The sequence below is a fragment of the Manacus candei genome, unplaced genomic scaffold, assembly GCF_025592945.1.
Source record: "Manacus candei isolate 608988 ecotype Guabito, Panama unplaced genomic scaffold, ASM2559294v1 h1tg000018l, whole genome shotgun sequence".
NCBI classification, from domain to species: domain Eukaryota; kingdom Metazoa; phylum Chordata; class Aves; order Passeriformes; family Pipridae; genus Manacus; species Manacus candei.
The window spans coordinates 12,132,058-12,152,160 of record NW_026138066.1 but is presented as its reverse complement, the minus strand read 5'-3'; the positions used below and the strand labels follow the sequence as shown (position 1 = coordinate 12,152,160).

The following is a 20,103-nucleotide window of genomic DNA, read 5'->3' as shown; positions in this document are numbered from 1 at the left end:
CCTCAGCTTCTCCATGTCCTGGGTAAACATATCTCCTGTTTCCATCCAGAGGGCCTACATTTTCCCTGGTCTTCCTTTCATCACAGAGATACCTATGGAAGCTTTTTTTTTTGTAGCCCTTAATGTCTCTGGCCAGATTTATTTCTATCAGGGCTTGCTTTAGAGTTTCTCTGTATTCATCCCAGGCTACCTGTTCTTGCTTCCTTTTTGTGTTTCAGTTTGTTGAGGAACTCCTCATTCATCCATGCAGGTCTCCTGATATTGTTGCCTGACTTCTTTGTTGTGATGCATCACTCCTGATCTTGGAGGAGGTGATCCTCGAATATTAACGAGCTTTCCTGGGCCCCTCGTCCCTCCCTTTAGTCCTTACATATAAGCTCTGGGTCAGCTCCTCATCCATCCATCCCCAAGTGGAGCTCCATGCCCTCCACCCTGGTCATTGACAGAGGGCAACACTCCCTTCTCATCAGGCTTGGAAAATGAACCAAGAGTATTTCCCAGCTGCGTTCAAGTTGAAAATGGACAGTATGTGTGCAAGTAAACTGCCTTGAGTCTGTGATAACATTTTTTCAACTGTTCTGCAAAGTTTTCTGGTTAGGAAGTGTTATCTGTTTTCACCTGTCAGTTTGTAGTAGTAGGGAATAGAGGAATTATTTTTGCATCTGAAGTCAGATTTCTGGAAGTGCATCAACCCTTGTTCTGCATGCAGACTGAGAGAGACAGCTAGAAAAGACAGAGCTGCCAACTTTCCAGTAATATAGGAAGAGCCCCAAGCCATTTGTTCCTTTTAAATAACAGTTGGTGGTACAGTCACCAGACACTGCACAGACACGTACCAAGATGTTTAATGACACTGGACCTCACCGTAGTTGTGTGAGCTCAGTGACATACCTAAAGAGCAGGCTGTCTTGAGGGATCAGCGAGCCCTCTGGAAGCACACATTTGCAGAAAAACAAGACACTAAACTGCCAGCAGTTCTCCAAAACAGAAACTAGTAATATCACGATAACCAGTGTGTTTGTGCACTCATATAACATGGTCCCAAATTGATCCTGAGCAGAGTTGGCTTTAGAATTAATTAACAAAAATCCAAAAAACACAACCAAAAACAACCAAAAAAAGAACCCAAAACCTGCCAAAAAAACCCCAAAATTCAGTCAAGAGCAGTTAGGTTTAGGGAGGAACAAAGAAACCAATTTAAACTAATTCCTTTCCTCAGAAACACTAAGTGTGTTGTCTTGCATTGCTGAGCTGTGGGTTTGTTTAAAATTGGGCACGTCTGTGTTACAAAAGGGTTTTAGTCATTCTCTGACAGCTGATACAAAGCAAAAGCTGCTTGGTAAAGGAAAGCTTCTATTAAAAACATCTTCTGATCTTTGTAATGATTACAGAAAGCTGTCAGTATAAAATGGTATTTTTAATAAGGCTGCTGATAGGAAAAAAGCTTTACAGTTTTGTACTTTATAAATAGTATTCCTAGAAAAGCAGAGTTGCATGTTAGAAATCATTATGTTTCACTGATTGCAAATTTGAACTATCTGTTCTTATCTGGCATTAAACTGCCAGATAAACTGCAGAATTTTCTCTCTGTGTGTGATACTTTTAGGAAATGAGCACCTTCTCATTTCCTTTTGTTAAACATCTTGGACACAGCCTCACCTGATACCAGACTCCTCCAAGTGTTTACAGCAGAAAACCTGGTAAAAGAATTTACAGCTGACTTATAAACTGTGTCACTGCTTGGTTCATACTGGCCCTGCTCACCTTCTTCTGACCCTGATGAGTCTCACTCGTCTCCAAGGTGTTTTCTCCCTGCACTACTGGATGCTGGGGCTCCTTTCAAGGAGGGAGGATTCTCTCACTTGATAGGATTTTTGCAAGTAGAGATGAATTCATGACTGGGCCTGAAGAAAGAGGTGCAAGGGAGCTGTGGAGGCCCAGGTACTCTATCCCTTGGTAAAACAGGTAAGCATCAGTAATCCTGGCCATGTAACAGCCATCCCACCTGGATTTTGTGCTGGACTTATTCCAAGTTAAGCAGCATTTCTGCAACTCCCACTTGCCCTTTGGCCCAAAGGTAGCTCTGAGCAATGGTTCCCAGAAGCAAAGTGCAGACTTTCTCCAAGCCAAGCAGCGCTGAGCACATCACCATAGCTGGTATGTGCCATCCACCCAAGATCTTCTTCTCCACCACCCCCTACTTTACCAGGCTGCAGGTATCTGAACCAGATAGCATACTGCCACTTAGACAGGATTTTGACACCCACATCTTATAAAATCTGGGCAGAATAGCATCACAAACGTGGTTACAGGTAAAACTCATTAAATAGTGCAGTGTGTTGACTTTGGTGGGCTGCCAGACCCTTTCTCAACCCAGCAGGTGGGGAATTAGGGGTTCATAAAGTACCATCCTCCATACCACACTGCTGGCATAGCAAAGCTGTTTGGCTTCTGCTGGCTTTGCCGTCTGTCTTGCCTGGATGGACCTGTTACCAAAAAAGGAAACAACCTTCACAGCTTATCTTTCTCCTCACACAGCGTAGGAATGAGTGACAGATTATTACACTGTTCCTGCTCAGTTTCTTGTCTTAAGCAGCCAAAAGATATCCTCCTCACTCAGAAAAGAAGTTCAATATTACTTTTGGTCTAAAGTTTAGATTTAATGCAAACATCTCTTTAATCTGTTCATTTCCAAATGCAATCCAAACAGTTGTAAAAGGACTACTACTGCCTCTAAGAGTTTACAAATACTCACAAGTGTATTGAAACAGTATTGACAGAGAGAAAACCATTACAAGGAATTTAGTGGTTTGAATACCTGTTTATTTACTACACACAAGAAAAGTTACCACTGCAGTTTCAGAAGTGGAAAACATGGCAACTTTTCTTTTTCTGTGTTAATGGAGAAATAACAGATGACAAAGTAGGACAACCAGGCATTTTATTTGTTGTTTCACTTACACACATACACACACACAAGCATACGTACATCCTCTCCAAGAATTAAGTTAAAGGTTATAAAAATATAATAAAAAAGTCAATTAAAAAAAATCAAAACTTTTTGCATTAGAAAGATTGTTTCAATTTTCTGGCAGAAGATTAACGTGACTGAAGCTATTCTAGTTCTTAGCTGAAATGCTGCTCATGTTGAGAGGAAGAAAGGCATCCTACTAGTATTTTCATTTGCCATGAACATGGGGTTTGTTTTGGACAAAACCCCTTATTCTGCACAGGTATTAAAGCTGTCATACATACATGTTATCCTTCTCAATGAATGTACTATTTGCTGACAAGCTCATTTGCTGACATGAGATTTATCGTCTGTGTTCTATTACAAGTCTTTCAGAAGAAATAATACAGTCAACTTGCTTTTCCATATCCAGTGTTTTACTGGGATTAAACACAAATGGGAGTTAAATTTTCCTTTAGATAGCATGTTGCTAGTTTTATAGGTCACATAAAAAGGAGCCTTACTCCAGATAATCGTGGTTAAATTTCTGGTTCACAGTGCTGAAGTAATAAAGAGTTACCCAGTGTACACCTGTCAGTCACCATGCAGATGAATTAAAAAGAAGTGGTCCTAGAGATGAGCTTTTTTAGGTCATATAGAAAGTATATCTTAAGGCTTCTGCAGTACACTATAGCTAACCAGTACTCACCTACGCACATTAAATCTGTGATAAAGTATCTATCTATGCATCAGCAATTACATCTTATAAAAATACAGTTCAAGTCTTTTGATTGCACACATATATGCTGACTGCTCAACACTATTAACATCTTATGCTGGGAACAATTAAATATTCAACTTAATTTTCAGATTTTTAAAAGTTTCAGCTCTGTGGCTGAAGACTACTTTCCAGGTAAGCACATTTCTCCTGCAAAAAAAGTCCAGACAGCTTGATGACACAGGTAACCTGTGTATCTTCTGCAACCAAAGAGGCAGTGCACCTAATGAGACAGTCAATCACCATCCTTCCCAACAGCTGTAAGAGAACCATGAAGTTGCTCCCAGAAACAAGGTACTGATAATCAAGCAGTACAAGAAGTGTATTTTACTCCTAAGTAGGGTATTAAATAACAGCATGAGGTGCCTCCTCTGCTTCCTCCAGGGCACCTGCTAGCATTCTTTCATTTGTAGGCACAGTGAAAGTCATGAAAAACTGATGTCTTCACAGATAGAAAATACAGCACGTATTTGATAGAGTAAATCAACCAAATCACACAGCACCAAGCAACCTCTGTTATGCTTATACCTTTGTTACTTGTTTTAAATGAGAAAATTAACAAGTAAAAATAAGTCTCTGTTCCTTTTCAACAAGCAAGTTTAATTTTTGAGGTTTTGTTGGCGAAGATTAAGCAGGAAAAAAAGGAGTGCTAGTAAGAATATATGCAATGAGTTGAGCACAGAGATTGTACAACACATTTGCAAGCACCTGAATGTCTACTGTTACAGGAGACAGATTACTAAAAAAACCAGCTTTTAGCCAATTTTGAGTTAAAAGATAAAGAGGTAGAGGGACACAGCCAGTGACCAATGAGCATGTGTAAAGATCTATCCTGAAACATTTCTGTTTGAAATGTTTAAAAAAAATATTTGAACTTGTCATTAATTATTTGCTGTTATAGCCAATCCTCATGCTACAAGAATCAGCGATTACTTCTAATAAATTTATAAAAGTCTCTAGTAACATAGGGAAATGTAAAAGCTGCTAAAGAATAGGAGACAGACACAGGATTTTAGGAATTATAAAACATCCTGTGTCTTTTTATCCCTTGTTTTCTATTGCACAGAAAGGATAGAGAATAAATGTTTCTGAATATTCACCTATCCGATCACACAACTTCTGTAAAAATCACTTTTTCTCTCTTATGCAAATACTAAAAAAATGTTTATACCAGTGAAACACAATGAGGATAGGGTTTGCTGCTATATGAGTTCTACTGGTGCCCTGTATTCTATGAGATACTCTGGATAAATCTGCTGCTTCTCGAAGATGACAAAGATAGAAGGGTTTAAAGCATCATTCACACAACTGTCATAGAAGTTTTGGCTGTCCTTCATGGGAGGCCGAACATAATCAGAACTACCACGAGTGAACTCCCCCACCAGCACTCGTGCCAGAAACATGGTCTTGCTTGAGTCTGTCCCACAATACTTGTCAGAGTAAGATGCATCCCTTGCAAAATAACTTCCTGCAGAAGAGACACCAAGACAGAGCTGATAAGTGACCAAAATTGCAGGGAAGAAAGCGATAACAGTGTGAAAGTGAATTAATAAAGAAATCCATTAAGCAGCTCATGAACAGCCTTTCCAAAGCCTTCTTTTGTTCTCTATGTCCCTCTTAGTGAAAATGATCACTGTGCATTATCTACACTTTTTACTTTTCACAGCACACATATTTAAAAGCCATCCAAGTAATGTTTTAAATGTCATCATATTCCTGTAAAAGATTTCCTCCTGACCCTAGATGTCCACCTTCCCCAATCCCACCCAACTTCATCTCCTGACAGAGGCTATTAACAGTCATCAAAACATTTCTCAGAGTTACAAAGTATTCAGTCAGAAAGGTGGGCTAGTCAGCCAGTCAGCCTGTCTCTACTATTGCAGGTGGTATGCTGGTAATTTCCTGTACACAGGACAATGTAAAGGAATATAATTTGCTAACAAGGTATTTCCCTAACCAGAATGGCATTTAGGTTCCTGGGGGAAAAAAAAAAAAGCCATGTTGCCTTCCTATAGGAGTTTGGAAAAACTGGAACAGAAGTAATTCTGGAGTCTAGCAGAAACTATCCCCAGAACAGGCCTCTCCTGTCTTTTCTTGCAAGGATTGAGTGGAGCATAGAAGCCAAGGCCTTTCAGTATGCCTTAGCTCAAAATGACCATTACCAAAGTAGCTATGTTGCCCACATCACGACAGAGAGAAGCCCTAGATTGACTGAGTGCCCCCCTTTTAACTGTATACCTCTGCAGTAAATACTGACAATTTTTTAGCAAGTCTAAGATTAATGAAAGAACTGAAAAACAACCTTTGCCATAGACTGTCCCATTAAGGCCACAGATTCTCCAGTCAAAGTTTTGCTGACAGATGGCATCAATGTCTTTTTTATGGGTCCCATGAAATAAAAATCGCTCATCCGCAGCCTTTCCACCATTGCTCTTCTGCATTAGCTCCTTCTGCCTGCAATAAGAAGCAGTATCTTTGCAGTTCCACAGCGGCCACACCCACAGGTTCCAGCCATACTAGCACTCTGAAACAATTTTACAGAGTACATTCTGAAAATCCTTACATTAAGGCCTAAACTTAGAGCAAACATGGTATCTTGCTGTCTAGCTGCATACAAACATGCTTTCATTATACAGAAATGCCTCCACATATTTAATATTAAAAATGTTTTCTTTTTGTTCACTGCCTGTGGGGAGGAGGAATCTTAGCAGTAGGTTTTTTCCAAAACGCAGGAGTTCATGGAGTTAAGGCTTTCCCTCCATGAGTTTTGCATTTAATTTTGAAGACTATTTCAGTTTTGACCAGCTGCAAACCAGTGTTTGTGCTCGATGTGGACTGATTAGCAGCTCCAAGGCTCCACTGGAAGGCAGTTGTTCTGGACACAGGCGTGGCAGAAGTCAGAACCACTTACTAAGGAGCAAGGATTCCTCCCACACAGCTCCTCTGACTATTCTAAGTTCTGTGCCTTGAGTGAGTTTTGGTTTTGTTGATATCTCTTTATCTAAATGTTGATATTGGCTAGGTATTTCACTGGGAGAGTGGAAGCAGATGCATTTCAGAAATGTGTGTCTATCTTTAGCATACAGCATACAGCTAACTGCAGAAACAGCAAACTTCATGCATACATACCAAACCAGTATTTTACACATACCATTGATACAGTTCCCAGAGTGATGGGTTCTGAACTCTACAAATTCTTTTAATAGCTGTTTTGGGCATTGTACGTTGAAAGTCCACCTTGACTTTCTTGTATTCTTCAGAAGAACTGTCAAGCTCAATCAGCTGTAAAGAAAAGTTTGAAAAGTTACTCTCATCTTTTACTAAATCATGCCAAAGCCACCCTACCTAGTGCACTGCTTAGGCCTTTAAAGTCTTTTCTGTGAAGCAGAGGTATGAACAGTGGAAAGTGTCTTGGAAAAAAAGCAGATTAAAGATCTCTGCTCTGTAAAAGTGAGCTCTTATCTAGGGAACGTTAACTCCTGGTGTTTATGACACCCAGGTTGCTCTCTCACAGGACATTAAAGGATCTGCATGCTTTTGTGCAGACACTCAGCTGCTCTTAATATTTAGGTCAAGATACATATGTATGCATATATCAAACAGTACCTAAATCCACAGCAGAAATGAGTACATAAATAAAAAATCTATGTTGCAGCAAAACAAAGAGTATTTTTTTAGATCTTTCTGTTTATACTCCCTACAGCCAGTTAACACAAACTGCACTGCCTGTTGTCTTTCTAAATAAATAGAAAAGGCTTTATTTGAACAAACATTTTTAGGGAAGAGTATGGTCACACTAACAAAAATCAGTTCCTTACATGACAATCATGTTTTCCATAGGAACATAAAAAAATGTCAATGTTAGCCTTCCCTATTTTAATTGACAATTTCTTGATGATTTGCATTTTGCAAGTTAGCAATTTTCAAGCTTCAGATAAGATCTTTTCTGTAGGTATAGTTACTGGAGTTGACAGAGGAGGTGGTGGAAGCAGGCAGGACATAAGAAAAGGCAAACTGTGCAGATATTATCTGGCTGTGTTACAAAGGTAAACAAGTTCATTCTACTGGAGTTATGGTACATATTAATAAAAGATCCCATCTTGAACAGGCTGCCCAGAGCAGTTGTGGAGTCTCTCTGGAGATACTCAAAACCCACCTGGACACAACCCCATGTAATCTGCTCTAGGTGAACCTGCTTTAGCAGAGGAGCTGGACTCGATCTCCAGAGTCTCTCTCCTTCCAAGTCCAACCATTCTGTGATTCTGTGTGATTCTGTGAAATCTCCTGATTTCAACAATTCTCCATAGATGTACAAAAGTCTACCTATACACAGCTCAGGGAATGGTTACCCTGAAGTTCAGAGGCATGATTTACTTCTGATGCTTCAGTGTATGTATTTTGGGCACCAGTAACACTCTTGTTAACACAGTAAAAACTTCAGGCAGATTTGCCAAGGCAAGGGATCAACAGTAGCAGTGAAAGACAATGTTACCACAGTTATACTGCCATCATTTGTTTAAATTTGAGTTTAGTGTCACCTCTAGGTCTGCCCAGTGTGATATCAGGCTCAAATTTACCAACACCTCTTCATTATACTACATAGTAAACAATAATTTACAAAGGCCAAGAAACACAGAACTTGTGATGTAACAAACCTTACACGACAAAACTGACAGAAAGAAAAAACCAAAAAGCTCCAAACCTTGAATCCCAGTTCAGGCAGGGCAGATTTGTCCCAGTGAGCTGGAATGCCCTTAAACTCTTCTGTATGTTTAATGCCCCTGTTGATTGTAAGATATTACAAATAGGCAGTTAATATAAAAAAACCACTACATTTTAGGTACATACGATACTAAACACTTTTGTCAAGCTTAGGGAGAATACAGGCAACTGAACATAATCAGAAATATTTCAAAACTGTCATTTCAGTTCAGCACATGAAAATATTTGTTTCAAATCATCATGTCAAGACTTATGGCAGGAAGAAAGATGCCAAGCAAGGAAAAAAACCCACAGATATACACTGAACTAAACGTGTATTTCTCTTAGTTGCAGAGTTGAATACATAAAAGCTCTGCTGCACTGGGGTAGATAAATACAAATGCATCCAGTATGACAGAAACAGCCCTCCCAGCTACTTCTACCTCAATTTTAATTAGTGGGTTTAGCTGCTCGTTTCAGTGGTGTTTAAGCAAGCACTGTGTGCTGCAAGGGAACTGGCTGTTACATGCAATTATATCTCCTTGCAGACTCCCACTTTTTGCTCCACCTGTAACAACTACTACTTTCCTCTCAGATTGTCTGGTTGCTCTCAAAAGAATTATTTGTAAACTTGTACTTAGCTTTGAAAATTACTCATCTCAGAAAGAGCTAATGTGCATAAATGTTATTGCTTCCATCTCTATTAGCTATTATAGCGAGCAGCTCCCTAAAACATTGCTACATGTTGAATTATTTCCCACGTTTCCACACTTTCTATGCCAAGCCCAAACCTTCTTCACCCCTAAGGTTTCTGAGTTGCTTGAACTGTTGGCCAGGCTGCAATACTATCCTGGCAAGACATTGTTGTAGGAAAGGTATGTCCCTTTCCCTCTCAATGTCTTTCACAATTGCCTTAACAGCTACTTCTTCACCTTATTGACACCCATGGAAGACACTGCATTCACAATGCAGTAAATCCATCGCTTCAGAATAAGCAGCTGCAGTTTACCTGGCTCTTGTGGTTTCTACCTCTGCCTGAGAGACAAATTTAGGTCTTCTGCAAATCTGTCTCTCTGTTGTGAAGCGAAGGTTTTTTTGAATCATGGCTGGGAAAACAAACAAACGAACAAACCCCCCTGAACAGTTAGAAAGATTTTTAGAAAGCTTTCACACTCCAGCAACATTTGTCACTAAGTTGTTTTGTCAAAAACACTGACAAAAATGCACTGAGCATTTGTTTTTCTACTCTTGCTCTTAACTTTACAGGAAATGACAGACATTGGTGGCTATTTTCCCTTCATTTTTCCATCAGCCACACTTTACCAAAAATGATCATTTTAAAATAAGTATTTACTTTTTCTCCTTCTCAATATGCAATCAAGATACTGGTTTCCTCCATTTAGTCAAATCCTATAAACAGAACTTAAGATCTATCATAGGCCATACTAACAATTAAGAGTCAGTAGCACCCAGGACAATGAGGCCTCATCTTCAGAGATACACAGGAAAACAAACAAAAAACCCTCTTGGCACCAACAAGCCTAGAAATTAAGTTTTGCAAAAAAATATCTACATGGCATATAATTGCCTAAGTTACTAAAAAAGCCCAAACCTTAGAAAAGGGATTGATTTACTATGCAATTTTCCCTTCTAAGCCAGACAAGTTTCACCAGCATTGCAATTGACTGAATCACAAACAGGAAATCACATGTCCTTTCTGTTTTTCTGTGTTTTGTTGGGGTTTTAGGGGGTGGTTTGTTTGTTTACTTTGGTTTTGGTTTTTTTTTGTTTGGTTTTTTTCCGGGCAGAATGAGATAGTAATGGAGATTGGATCAAAGACAACTACACCAAAATGACAGTCTAGGCAGGCTGATTCCCACCACTGTTTTCCATAATTTTGAAAAGGATGTCAGGAAAGGCAACAGCTCAGTGCCATTACAAGTGGCTTAGGTTTCCTGAACTCTTGGGAAACACATCTTTCTACTTTGACATAGTCGAAGTATTTCCTCAGCCTTTCTAGACAGGCTGAAAATATCTGCATAAATCTTGTAATGCTAAGGATTGTATGGATCCTATACCTTGCCCAAGTATTTGTTTTTCTGCAAACCACTGACTAAAGCAGACCAGAAGCTGGTTTGATCAAGTCTTCTAGAAGTTCCTCACCATTTGTGTTGGTGCCAGCATCAATGACAATGTCATACTTGGACCTTCTGGCAGACATTTTGAAACCTGGCACAAGAACTTCTCAAAAGTAACAGGTCTGAAGGAATAGGAATGCTACTTTGCCTATGTGGACAGCTCTTACCCTGAGAAATTTCATAGAAGCTCTGACTCTGTAAGTGTTCAAATTTCTCTCTTCTATCTCCTGTAATGAAGTAGTTTAAAACCACAAGAGACCTTGGAGGGAGGGCCAAAACAAAAGAACAGAAAAATGGAACCTACCTTCAAAATTTAATTCATATTCATGCCTTCCAGCTTTGAAGTTCAGCTTTGGAGAACCTTCGGCTATATAAGCTTTCTCCAGGTCATCACTGGAGACCGTAGCAGCTACATGAAGATCATCCTGTTAGGCCAAAAATAGAGAAAAAAAGTTTCTCCTGGTTATTATATGCAAGCAAGTTTAAAACCCAACAACTGATATCTATGGTAGCTGCAGTATGTATCAGCTTTTGGGAATTATAGTAGCTATCAGACAAAAGCCAATGTATTAAACAGTTGCAGCTGCCCCTAAAACAAACTAAACACTGTTACAAAGCCTAAGCTTACACTGCAAAGGGCACGCTGTGAGCACTACTGCTCAGAGGGTGCTGTGGTTTAACCCCAGCCAGCAACTCAGTACCACGCAGCTGCTCACTCACTACCACCCCCCATACCCTGGTGGGATGAGGAGGAAAAGGGAAAAGTGGGTTGAGATAAGAACAGCTTAGTAATTGAAATACAGTAAAATATAATAATAGTAGTCATAATAATAAAAATTGTAATATTTTAAAGGAAAGAAAAAAGAGAGAGAAAGGAATAAAGCCCAAGACAGACAAGTGATGCGCAATACAATTGCTCACCACCTGCTGACTGATGCCCAGCCTGTCCCTGAAGAGTGACTAGCCTCTCCCAGATAACTCCCAACAGTTTCTATACTGAGTATGATGTTCTAATGGTATGGAATATCCCTTTGGTTTGTTTGGGTCAGCTGTACTGTGCTCCCTCCCAGCTTCTTGCACATCTTCTCACTGGCAGAGCATGGGAAACTGAGAAATCCTTGATTTAGAGTGAGCACTACTTAGCAACAACTAAAACATCAGTGTTTGATCAATGCTGTTGTCATACTAAATCCAAAATCATTGTGCCAGGTACTAGGGAGTGAATTAACTCTATCCCAGCTGAAACCAGGACAGACACATTCACCAACTAGACCAACAAAGAGGCAGAGTACAAATCAGAGAAGGAAGTTTTAGTCAGGAGTGACAAAAAGAACATATTAATGCGATCCTATCAGACGTGACTCACTGAGTAATTATCTGTCAATAATACTTGTGACTCACCAGAGATCACTCCCCTATCTGAACCCATCAAATTCCCAGGGAAAAGATCCCATTAGGCCTTTAAAGTCCACCTATGCAGTATCAGTGAGAAGAAGAGGGTGACAAAAGAGGGGAAGGATATAAACACTGTGCACTTTTCAGTAGTTCTGCACTTTTAACATAGAGTTGAGTCTCCCTATTTCTCCACACTTACTTTTTTTCCATACTCCTGCCACATGCCAAATTCATCTTTCCAGTACCAGATCCATTCTGTTGTTAGAATGAAGTGAGGGGGTTTGGTCACAGAGGAGGCTGTAGAAAGACGCCTAACCTTTGCAAACCCACAGCACATACTGAGAAAACAGATACATGCCATGACAGAGCCACTTTCAGTAACACCATTAGTAAATCTATAAAAAAAAGGGAAAAAAAAATCAGAACTGTTTGAGAAGCTTTATTCAGAGGTTCAGAAGCCCACCACAAATTTGCGAATTAAGCCAACATCACCAAAAAGCAGAACACAAACCTCCACTTTCCATAAAAATCCCAGCTCTGTCTTGTGTTGGTACATATTTTGCATTACAGTATTGCATCTCACATTGGTTCCATGGGCAGTAACCATTTCCCACTTGTAAATTAGTGACTTACATCAGACTAATAGAAACAGTGGAAAACATGTACTGCCTTCTTGCTAACCTACCATATTCTAAACAGGACACTGTCATAACTTAGGTAGTGCTTCAAAGAGCCTCTAACATAACATAAGAGGGCTAGGTAAATTTTCTAGCATGGGATGTGGCATACTGGTATAAGTCCCTTTCAATACCCTCTTTGTAATACATAACCAGTTCCAAGCTCTTAAAGGTATTTTCATATTCCTAGCGTTCTCTCTCTCTCTCTCTCTCTCTCTCTCTCTCTCTCTCTCTCTCTCTCTCTCTCTCTCTCTCTCTCCAGGTACACAAGGTATTCTGCCAGTTCCACAGTATGGACTGCAGTAAAAGGGGGAAGGAGGGGCAAATCCCATGTGAAGTGAGGTCAGTAGGAGAATACCAAATTAAGCTACTTATGTAATGACTCCAAACATTATTAAATCTTAAAAGAGTTTATACCTGGTCTTATTTGGGTCACAATATGCTTTTTCTATTTCTTCCATATTCTTCAAGTCCTTCCAGGTATTGCCATCAGAGATCTGCCATCTATATGGCAAGTGAAAATGAGTTCTGATACACTTTTCTGAAAAAGTTTTTTAAAAAAGAAGTATTATTTTTACAAGCTATGAGAAAACTCCGATATTTCAGGGCTGGATAACTAGTCAGTGAAACCATCAAAAGCATAGTCATGGAAAGTGTTTACCTATGGAATCATTATAAGCAGTAGTTCAAAATTTTTCAGCATAAGCAAACAACATTTAATTTCTGGGCTTAGGTAGAAGTTCAGTTTCTGTACCTACTAGGCTCTCTTTGCCCATTAAAATTGCACAGACCATTCTGTCTTCTCAGTTTCAGAGACAAAAATGAATCGCGATCGCAAGCTCATGCAGGGCTATTATTTCATATACAGAATAACACTATAGACTCAAACATCTATGCTTAACCACTTCTTCACAATACTTCACAAAGTGGTATTACTGAGGAAAAAACCAAAAAGGCAACAGTGTTTAGTTTTAGGGTAAGAGGAGAACTATGTGGTTTAATTCCAGATGGTAACAAAGTATGACATCCACTCACTCACTCCCACTTTCCCTGGTGGGATGGGGAGGAGAACAGGAAAAAGGTAAAACCCGTGGGCTGAGATCAGAACATTTTAATAACTGAAATGAAGTAAAATATAACAACAACAACAATTATACATATACATAAAAGGAGAATAACAAAAAGCTAGAGGAGTAAAGCCCAAGACAGCCAAGTGATGCACACTACAATTGCTCACCACCCACTGACTGATGCCCAGCCCATCCTTGAGCAGTGATCTGCCCCTCCCAGCCAACGCCCCACAGTTTATATGCTGAGCATGATGTTCTAATGGTATGGAATACCCCTTTGGCAAGGGGTTCAAGCCAGCTGTCCTGGCCATGCTCCCTCCCCTGTTTCCTGTGCACCTCCTCGTTTGCAAAGCACGGGAAGCTGAAAAGTTCTTGACTTTGGGTAAACATTACTTAGCAACAACTAAAACATCAGTGTGTTATCAATATTATTCTCACATAGAGGTATAGAGGTATATACCTTAAAACTTAAAACTATGTAACAAAATCATGTAGCTTAACCTATATAGCTTATCACTAAAGGTCAGGCAGTCTCAGTGGAAAGGAATTTCTTAAGAGACAGAAAGTATCTTTACTTTGAAGCAGAGCTGATAAAGCTGATGAACTAGACAAAACTGTCCTCATGGTTGTACAAAATTGTACGAAGTGCACAGCCACTGACGTCAAGGGCATGAAGATGTGCCAGAGTAAGAGTTCAAGAAAAGGACAACGTGAGGAAGACTATGGAACAAACAAGAACTACCACTCTGAAGGACCACCGACTCAAAATGGAAGGCATATCTAGCAGAGGAACAATTCTGGGAAAGGGGTGGAACAGTATTAGGTAATGCTTTGAATTATTAATTAGGTAACTAAATAAAAGCAATAGGCTTTTATGCATCCAATGTCATAAATAAAGGACTGCTGCCTGCTGAAACTCACAAATTGAGTCTTTTTCTTTTAAGGCCTGATTTATGGCATCACTCATACTAAATCCAAAACACAGCACTGTATTGGCTACTAGGAAGAAAATTAACTCTATCCCAGCTGAAACCAGGGGAGTATCCATCGCTTATTCCATACTATTTACATCATGCCTAGGTCCCACACTTTCCAATACAATCCAGTTAATCAATGTCACCTTTCCCGTCTTCTGATATATATGCAGATATCACTCCCTTAGTCTCAAAGTTCATTGCCCTTCAAGAAGTCTCCAAGAGTCCAGGCCTTACCAGGAACAAGAGCAGTGGTAGCAGTGACTGAGGGATAGCAAGTGCTACATGGAGTTTAAAGAGTCAACATGTCAACTTGTCAACAGAAGCGAAGGTGACATCATCAGTACCAGTACGTATAAACCTGAGGCCAGTTTTCACAGCAGAAAAGGCAACTTAACTATAGGGAAAGTGAAGGAGGCTGCACCACGTAGGCCATATGAGAAAGTGTGCAGTACTTCAGGGAGCTAAAGAACATCAAGAAGGAAAAGGATGACAGAAGGACAACAAGAAAGCTGGCACAGCAGCCTTTTTTCTGGACAAGCTGGAACATTTTGACAGGGAGAGAGTTGAAAGAGAACAGAAGAGTACTAGAAGAAACAAGGGAATATCTTTAGTATCGTTCCTATTTAGAAATGTGACTCCTGTCATTCAGCAAGTACCTTAGGTAAACACAGGTGGAGTAGCCAATCTTCAGCACAGGTAGATATTATGCATTCCAGAGGAAAATAAAATGGCTCCTTTGTTTGGTATACCAGATAGATCAAACACTTGCCTACCAGCAGTCAACACTGCAGTGAGATTTAAGTAAAGATAAGCATAAGCTCTAAAGTTTCCTGTTTCTGTGAAAGATGTCTATCACCTCTTTATGGGAAGAGGCAAATGCACTGGGCTTGATACAGTCTATACTGATACTTGATACAACCTACCTTTAAAGCCACAACTTTTGTACAGATGATATAAACAGATCTGTTCTGATTCATCATCTTTTGTAGCTGCAGACTCTCGTCCAGAGCTGTGTTTTTTGTCTAGAGGGGGAAATTATAAAACTTATTAATATAATTTGTATTAAAGTGCTCCTATCAGTAGGGAAGATAGTGTTTGTAACTACGTAACTGCATTCAGCTACAGAGAGACATTGTAGCCTTTGATAACCTTGTATACTCAAAAGTTCCATCACTGTATCCATTCTTTCTGAACGCAACTTTCCTGTAACTGCTAAATTCCTCAGATACAGTTTTTAGCTATCACTGCAAAACAAGAATAGAATCCAGTGCTTTTACACTTCCAAATGGACTTGAGTTAACCGTGCATTCCACACAGCTGATAACACTGGCAGCTATAAAATATGAAGTTTCGAAATTTGATACGTCTGTAAAATTAAGCACTGGAGGCAGAATAGTGGAGATGAACATACACACTTGGATTTTCCATTCTGTTATCCTTTTTTTTTCCTGCTAAATTATACTTAACTTACAATTCTAAGGAACTTAAAAAGAAAAGAGCAAACAGAATGTTACATCTTTAAGAAGTAACTAGGATAGTGCTGTCTCTGAATTCTTATGCTAGACAATCACTACACCAATGAAAAAAATTGAATAGTTATAGTCAGACACAACACTCCTATTCTTAAAGTTCTTAACCTTTATGTTTTTTACAAAAAAAAACCCCAAACTATAGACCTCCCTATTTCCAGTTCCTGTTATGCTTTTTTAGCCCCAAATTTATGATTTTTATAAACACCAGGACTTTGTCAGGAACCCAAGTCTTGAAATTCACTTCACTTGTCAAGACACAAATTTCTGTCACTGAGATAGGTACAAGGTCCCTCCTAAAAGACAAATCAAAATGTGAATTCAGTTTTCTTAATGACACTTGTGAGAACTATAGTGACTCTTCTTCAGATGTTTTCAAAAGATGGTATCACTTACCTTTGCACGGTGAAGTCTTGGCCTCTTCTATGTCTTGCATGTTCCTGTTGCCGTTTTTGATGTCATACATGTTTCTATAGAGAGAAGGTAGTCTCTCAATATTGTCTAAGCTCATTCCCTGTTTCAGCAGTTTCTCAAGACATTCTGACTTCAATAAGTCATGGGATCGTTTGCAGGTGTTGCCAAATCTGCACTGTCCCCGCAAAAAGTACTGGCAAACATGCAGTTTGGTGCAGGACGTTTTAAAGGTACAAGATCCATAAGGTCCATCACCTTTGTTATAATGCAAGCAGACCTTGGGTAGAGAAAGAAAAAAGATTTTAAAGATTAAGGTACAGTGTGCTCATACATACTGTTTGAATCTATGATTTTTAAATTGTTATGACTATGAGTAGACATTTGCTTTTAAAAGATACATTTATTCTTGTTTTCCAAATGATTGTTAGTTTTTCCTTTGCCCTGCTAATGTTTAGAAAGATCTTCCAACAGACAACATTCTTACAGACATTCTTAAGCAGATAGAATTTAGTGCTAAGTCACATAAATGTAGAATAGTGCATTTTATTGCGTCGCGACCTTTTGATTTTCTGGTTTTGGAATACTGAACTTTTTTGACCTGTGTTTGATGGTAAAGGGGTACTGGATCTGGCTGGGATGGACTTAACATTCTTCACAGCAGATCACACCACACTATGTTCTGGGTTTGTGACCAAAGCAGTGTTGATAACACATTCCTTTGGTCTGTTTGGGTTAGCTGTCCTGGCTATCCTCCCTTTCAGTTTTTTCTGCACCTCCTCATCAGCAGAGCAAGGGAAACTGAAAAGTCCTTGACTGAAGGTAAGCAACAACTTGGCAACAACCAAAACATCAGTAGGTTGTCAACCTTATTTTTGTATTAAATCCAGAACACTCGGTATCTGCTACTAGTAAGAAAGTTAACTCTATCCCAGCTGAAACCAGGAAGAGTGAAACACCACACAGCTACTTGCTCGCTCCCCTAGGGAATGCGGGGGAGAATCAGAAAAAAGATAAAACTCATGGGGTTGAGACAAACACTGGATATAAATGGAAGGGGAAATAATAATAATGATAAAAGAATATACAAAACAAGTGATGTACAATGCAATTGCTCACCACTCCCTGACCAGACAGTCCCCAAGCAGTGTGACACCAGCCCCTGGCCAACTCCCCCCAGTTCTACTGTTCAGAATGATGTCATATAGTATGGAATATCCCTTTGGCCAGTTTGGGCCAGCTGTCCTTGCTATGCCCCTTCCCAGCTTCTTGTGTATTCCCAGTCTACGGGCTGGCAGGGCAGTATGAAAAGTTGAAAAGTCCTTGACTTAGTGCAATCACTGCTTAGCAACAACTAAAACATGACTGTGTTATCAACATTACTCTCATCCTGAATCTAAAACACAGCACTGTATCTATCCCAGCCAAAACTATGAAATAGTCCAAACTGGTCAAAGGAATATTCCATGCCATATAATGTCATGATCTTAAAAAAAATAAAAAATAAAAAAAAGGGAGAGGGGACAGGGGGAAAGAGGGGGAGGAGGGGGAAGGGGGAAGAGATGGGTCTTCCTTACAAGGTGGCCCTTGCTCAGAGACTTGTTGGGTATCAGTCTGCTAAGGTGATGAAGCAGAAGTGTTCCTTTGATACATTTACTTTCTCCCCTCTTTCCTCCACTTGCTAAACTGTCTTTATCTCCATCCACAAGTTTTGTCACTTCTGTTCTACTTGTTATCTCTCATCTGTTCTGCTTGTGACAGGGGACTGAGGAGTAAGTGGGGGACTGTTCGAGTGCTTAGCTGCCAGCCAGGCTTAACCCACCACAGGTGAGAACAGAGGATGCATATATAAAGTTTTAGATTTGCATTAAGCTAACTAAGTTGACACTTAACATCTCCATCTCTACCAAGACTTTTCCACTTGGTGATGCTCACTGAAACACAAGGCTCAGAAACTGTCACAGTAATACTCACCTCTGGTAAGAGGGAAGGGTCATTTTGGAGCAGAAGCTGGCAAAGTTCATCACTGTCTAAAATGTCAAGCCCATGGCGTTTTAGAACACGGAGATTGTGGTCCGAGAAGAAGTTGTGAGCAAACCTGCATTCCTTCCTACAAGTTAAGAAACCCAACTGCAAAATGAGTGTAACAGACTAGCACTGTTTTGCTATCTCATGGGTATTACACTAAACAGTTTCAAAAGTACACCTTTCAAAACCACAGCTTCAGAAAAATCCGTACTGCTCCTTTATAAAGCAATTATGTGATTTGCAAAACAGATTACACAATTACTCTGAGGATAACTGCCACGCTACTTCTGATTTACAGTCACAACAGACAATACTGGCGTTTTTGACCTGCAGCTCACAAACACGGAAACACCAAGACACCGGAGTAACGCTGCCTTCCCACTCCACGAGCACATTCCCCAACATCCCGCAGCACAGGCTGCGTGGGGGATGCGCCGGCAGGGACCGTGCGGGAGGGAGCGGCGGTGAGCTGGGCAGGAAGGGCTGCGAGACCCGCAGCCCGTGAAACCACCGCCCGTGTCTGCCTTTTTAGAAACAGGAAGGAAAAAAAAAAACAAACCAACCACACACACATACAAAAAACCCCAATCAGCCCCCCCTCCCCCAAAAAACAAAACCCAAAACAAAACAACCCCCCCCAACAACAACAACAACAAAACAAACAAAAAACCCAGGAGGGGGAGAAAGGAGCATTTCAGACACGAAAAGGGCCGCACGGCCTTTACCGAGGCCTCCTTCCACTGCAGGGGCACACCGTGCCCAACGCCGAACCCCCCTGACCTCCCCCGGCCCCCCCGGCGAAGGAAGCCGCGCCCCCCCCTCACCTCGCCCCGTGGTTGCGGCAGTGCCCCTTCAGGTGGTACTTGCAGAGGTGCAGCTGCCCGCAGTGCCCCGGGCAGCCCGCGCTGTACTGCTGGCACAGCCGCACGGGGCTGGTGGCCACCACCACGGCCACCTCCGCGGCCGCCGCCGCGCCCTCCTCGCCGGGCCGCTGCACCAGCGTGAAGCGCTGCGCGTCCCGCAGCACGGCCGCCAGCTGCTCCGCCGAGGGCCGGCCCGGCAGCCAGCGCTGCAGGTCGGCCTGCTCCAGGCAGCCGCCGCTGCCGCACAGCACCCGCAGCGCCTGGGCCGCCAGCGCCATGGCCCCGGAGAGCTGCCTGCCCCGGCTTCCAGGGGAGCTCCGCCCCGGGACAAGCAACGGAAACGGAAACGAAAGCGAAACCGCCGGCGATGGAACGGGCGCCACCCGAACGGCTTTGCTCCCTCCGCGGCGGGCCCGGGGGTGTGGTTTGTTTTGGGTCTCTTCGAACTGACTGCGGAGAGAGCGACGCGTGCAGCGTGCTGTGGGAGGGCCCTTCGCCTCCCTCCCCTGCCTGGCTTTTAGGATGTATTGACGGTTTTTAGTCAAAGTTCACCAAAACGGGATGAGCTGCAAAGTTGTACAGTTCC

The 20,103-nt window shown here is 41.1% G+C and overlaps 1 protein-coding gene across 1 annotated transcript; it reads right to left on the bottom strand.

Moving 5' to 3' along the window:
* Positions 1–2,632: 2,632 nt before the first annotated feature.
* Positions 2,633–19,843, bottom strand: PARP12 (poly(ADP-ribose) polymerase family member 12). Its single transcript, XM_051784706.1, has 12 exons — positions 19,479–19,843; positions 18,601–18,736; positions 16,612–16,906; positions 15,610–15,708; positions 13,057–13,180; positions 12,162–12,357; positions 10,872–10,992; positions 9,439–9,535; positions 8,431–8,509; positions 6,880–7,010; positions 6,031–6,182; positions 2,633–5,196 (listed from the first exon to the last, which is right to left on the bottom strand). The coding sequence occupies exons 1-12, from the start codon at positions 19,793–19,795 to the stop codon at positions 4,931–4,933; spliced, it is 2,013 nt and encodes a 670-aa protein (XP_051640666.1). The 5' UTR covers positions 19,796–19,843; the 3' UTR covers positions 2,633–4,930.
* Positions 19,844–20,103: the final 260 nt, after the last annotated feature.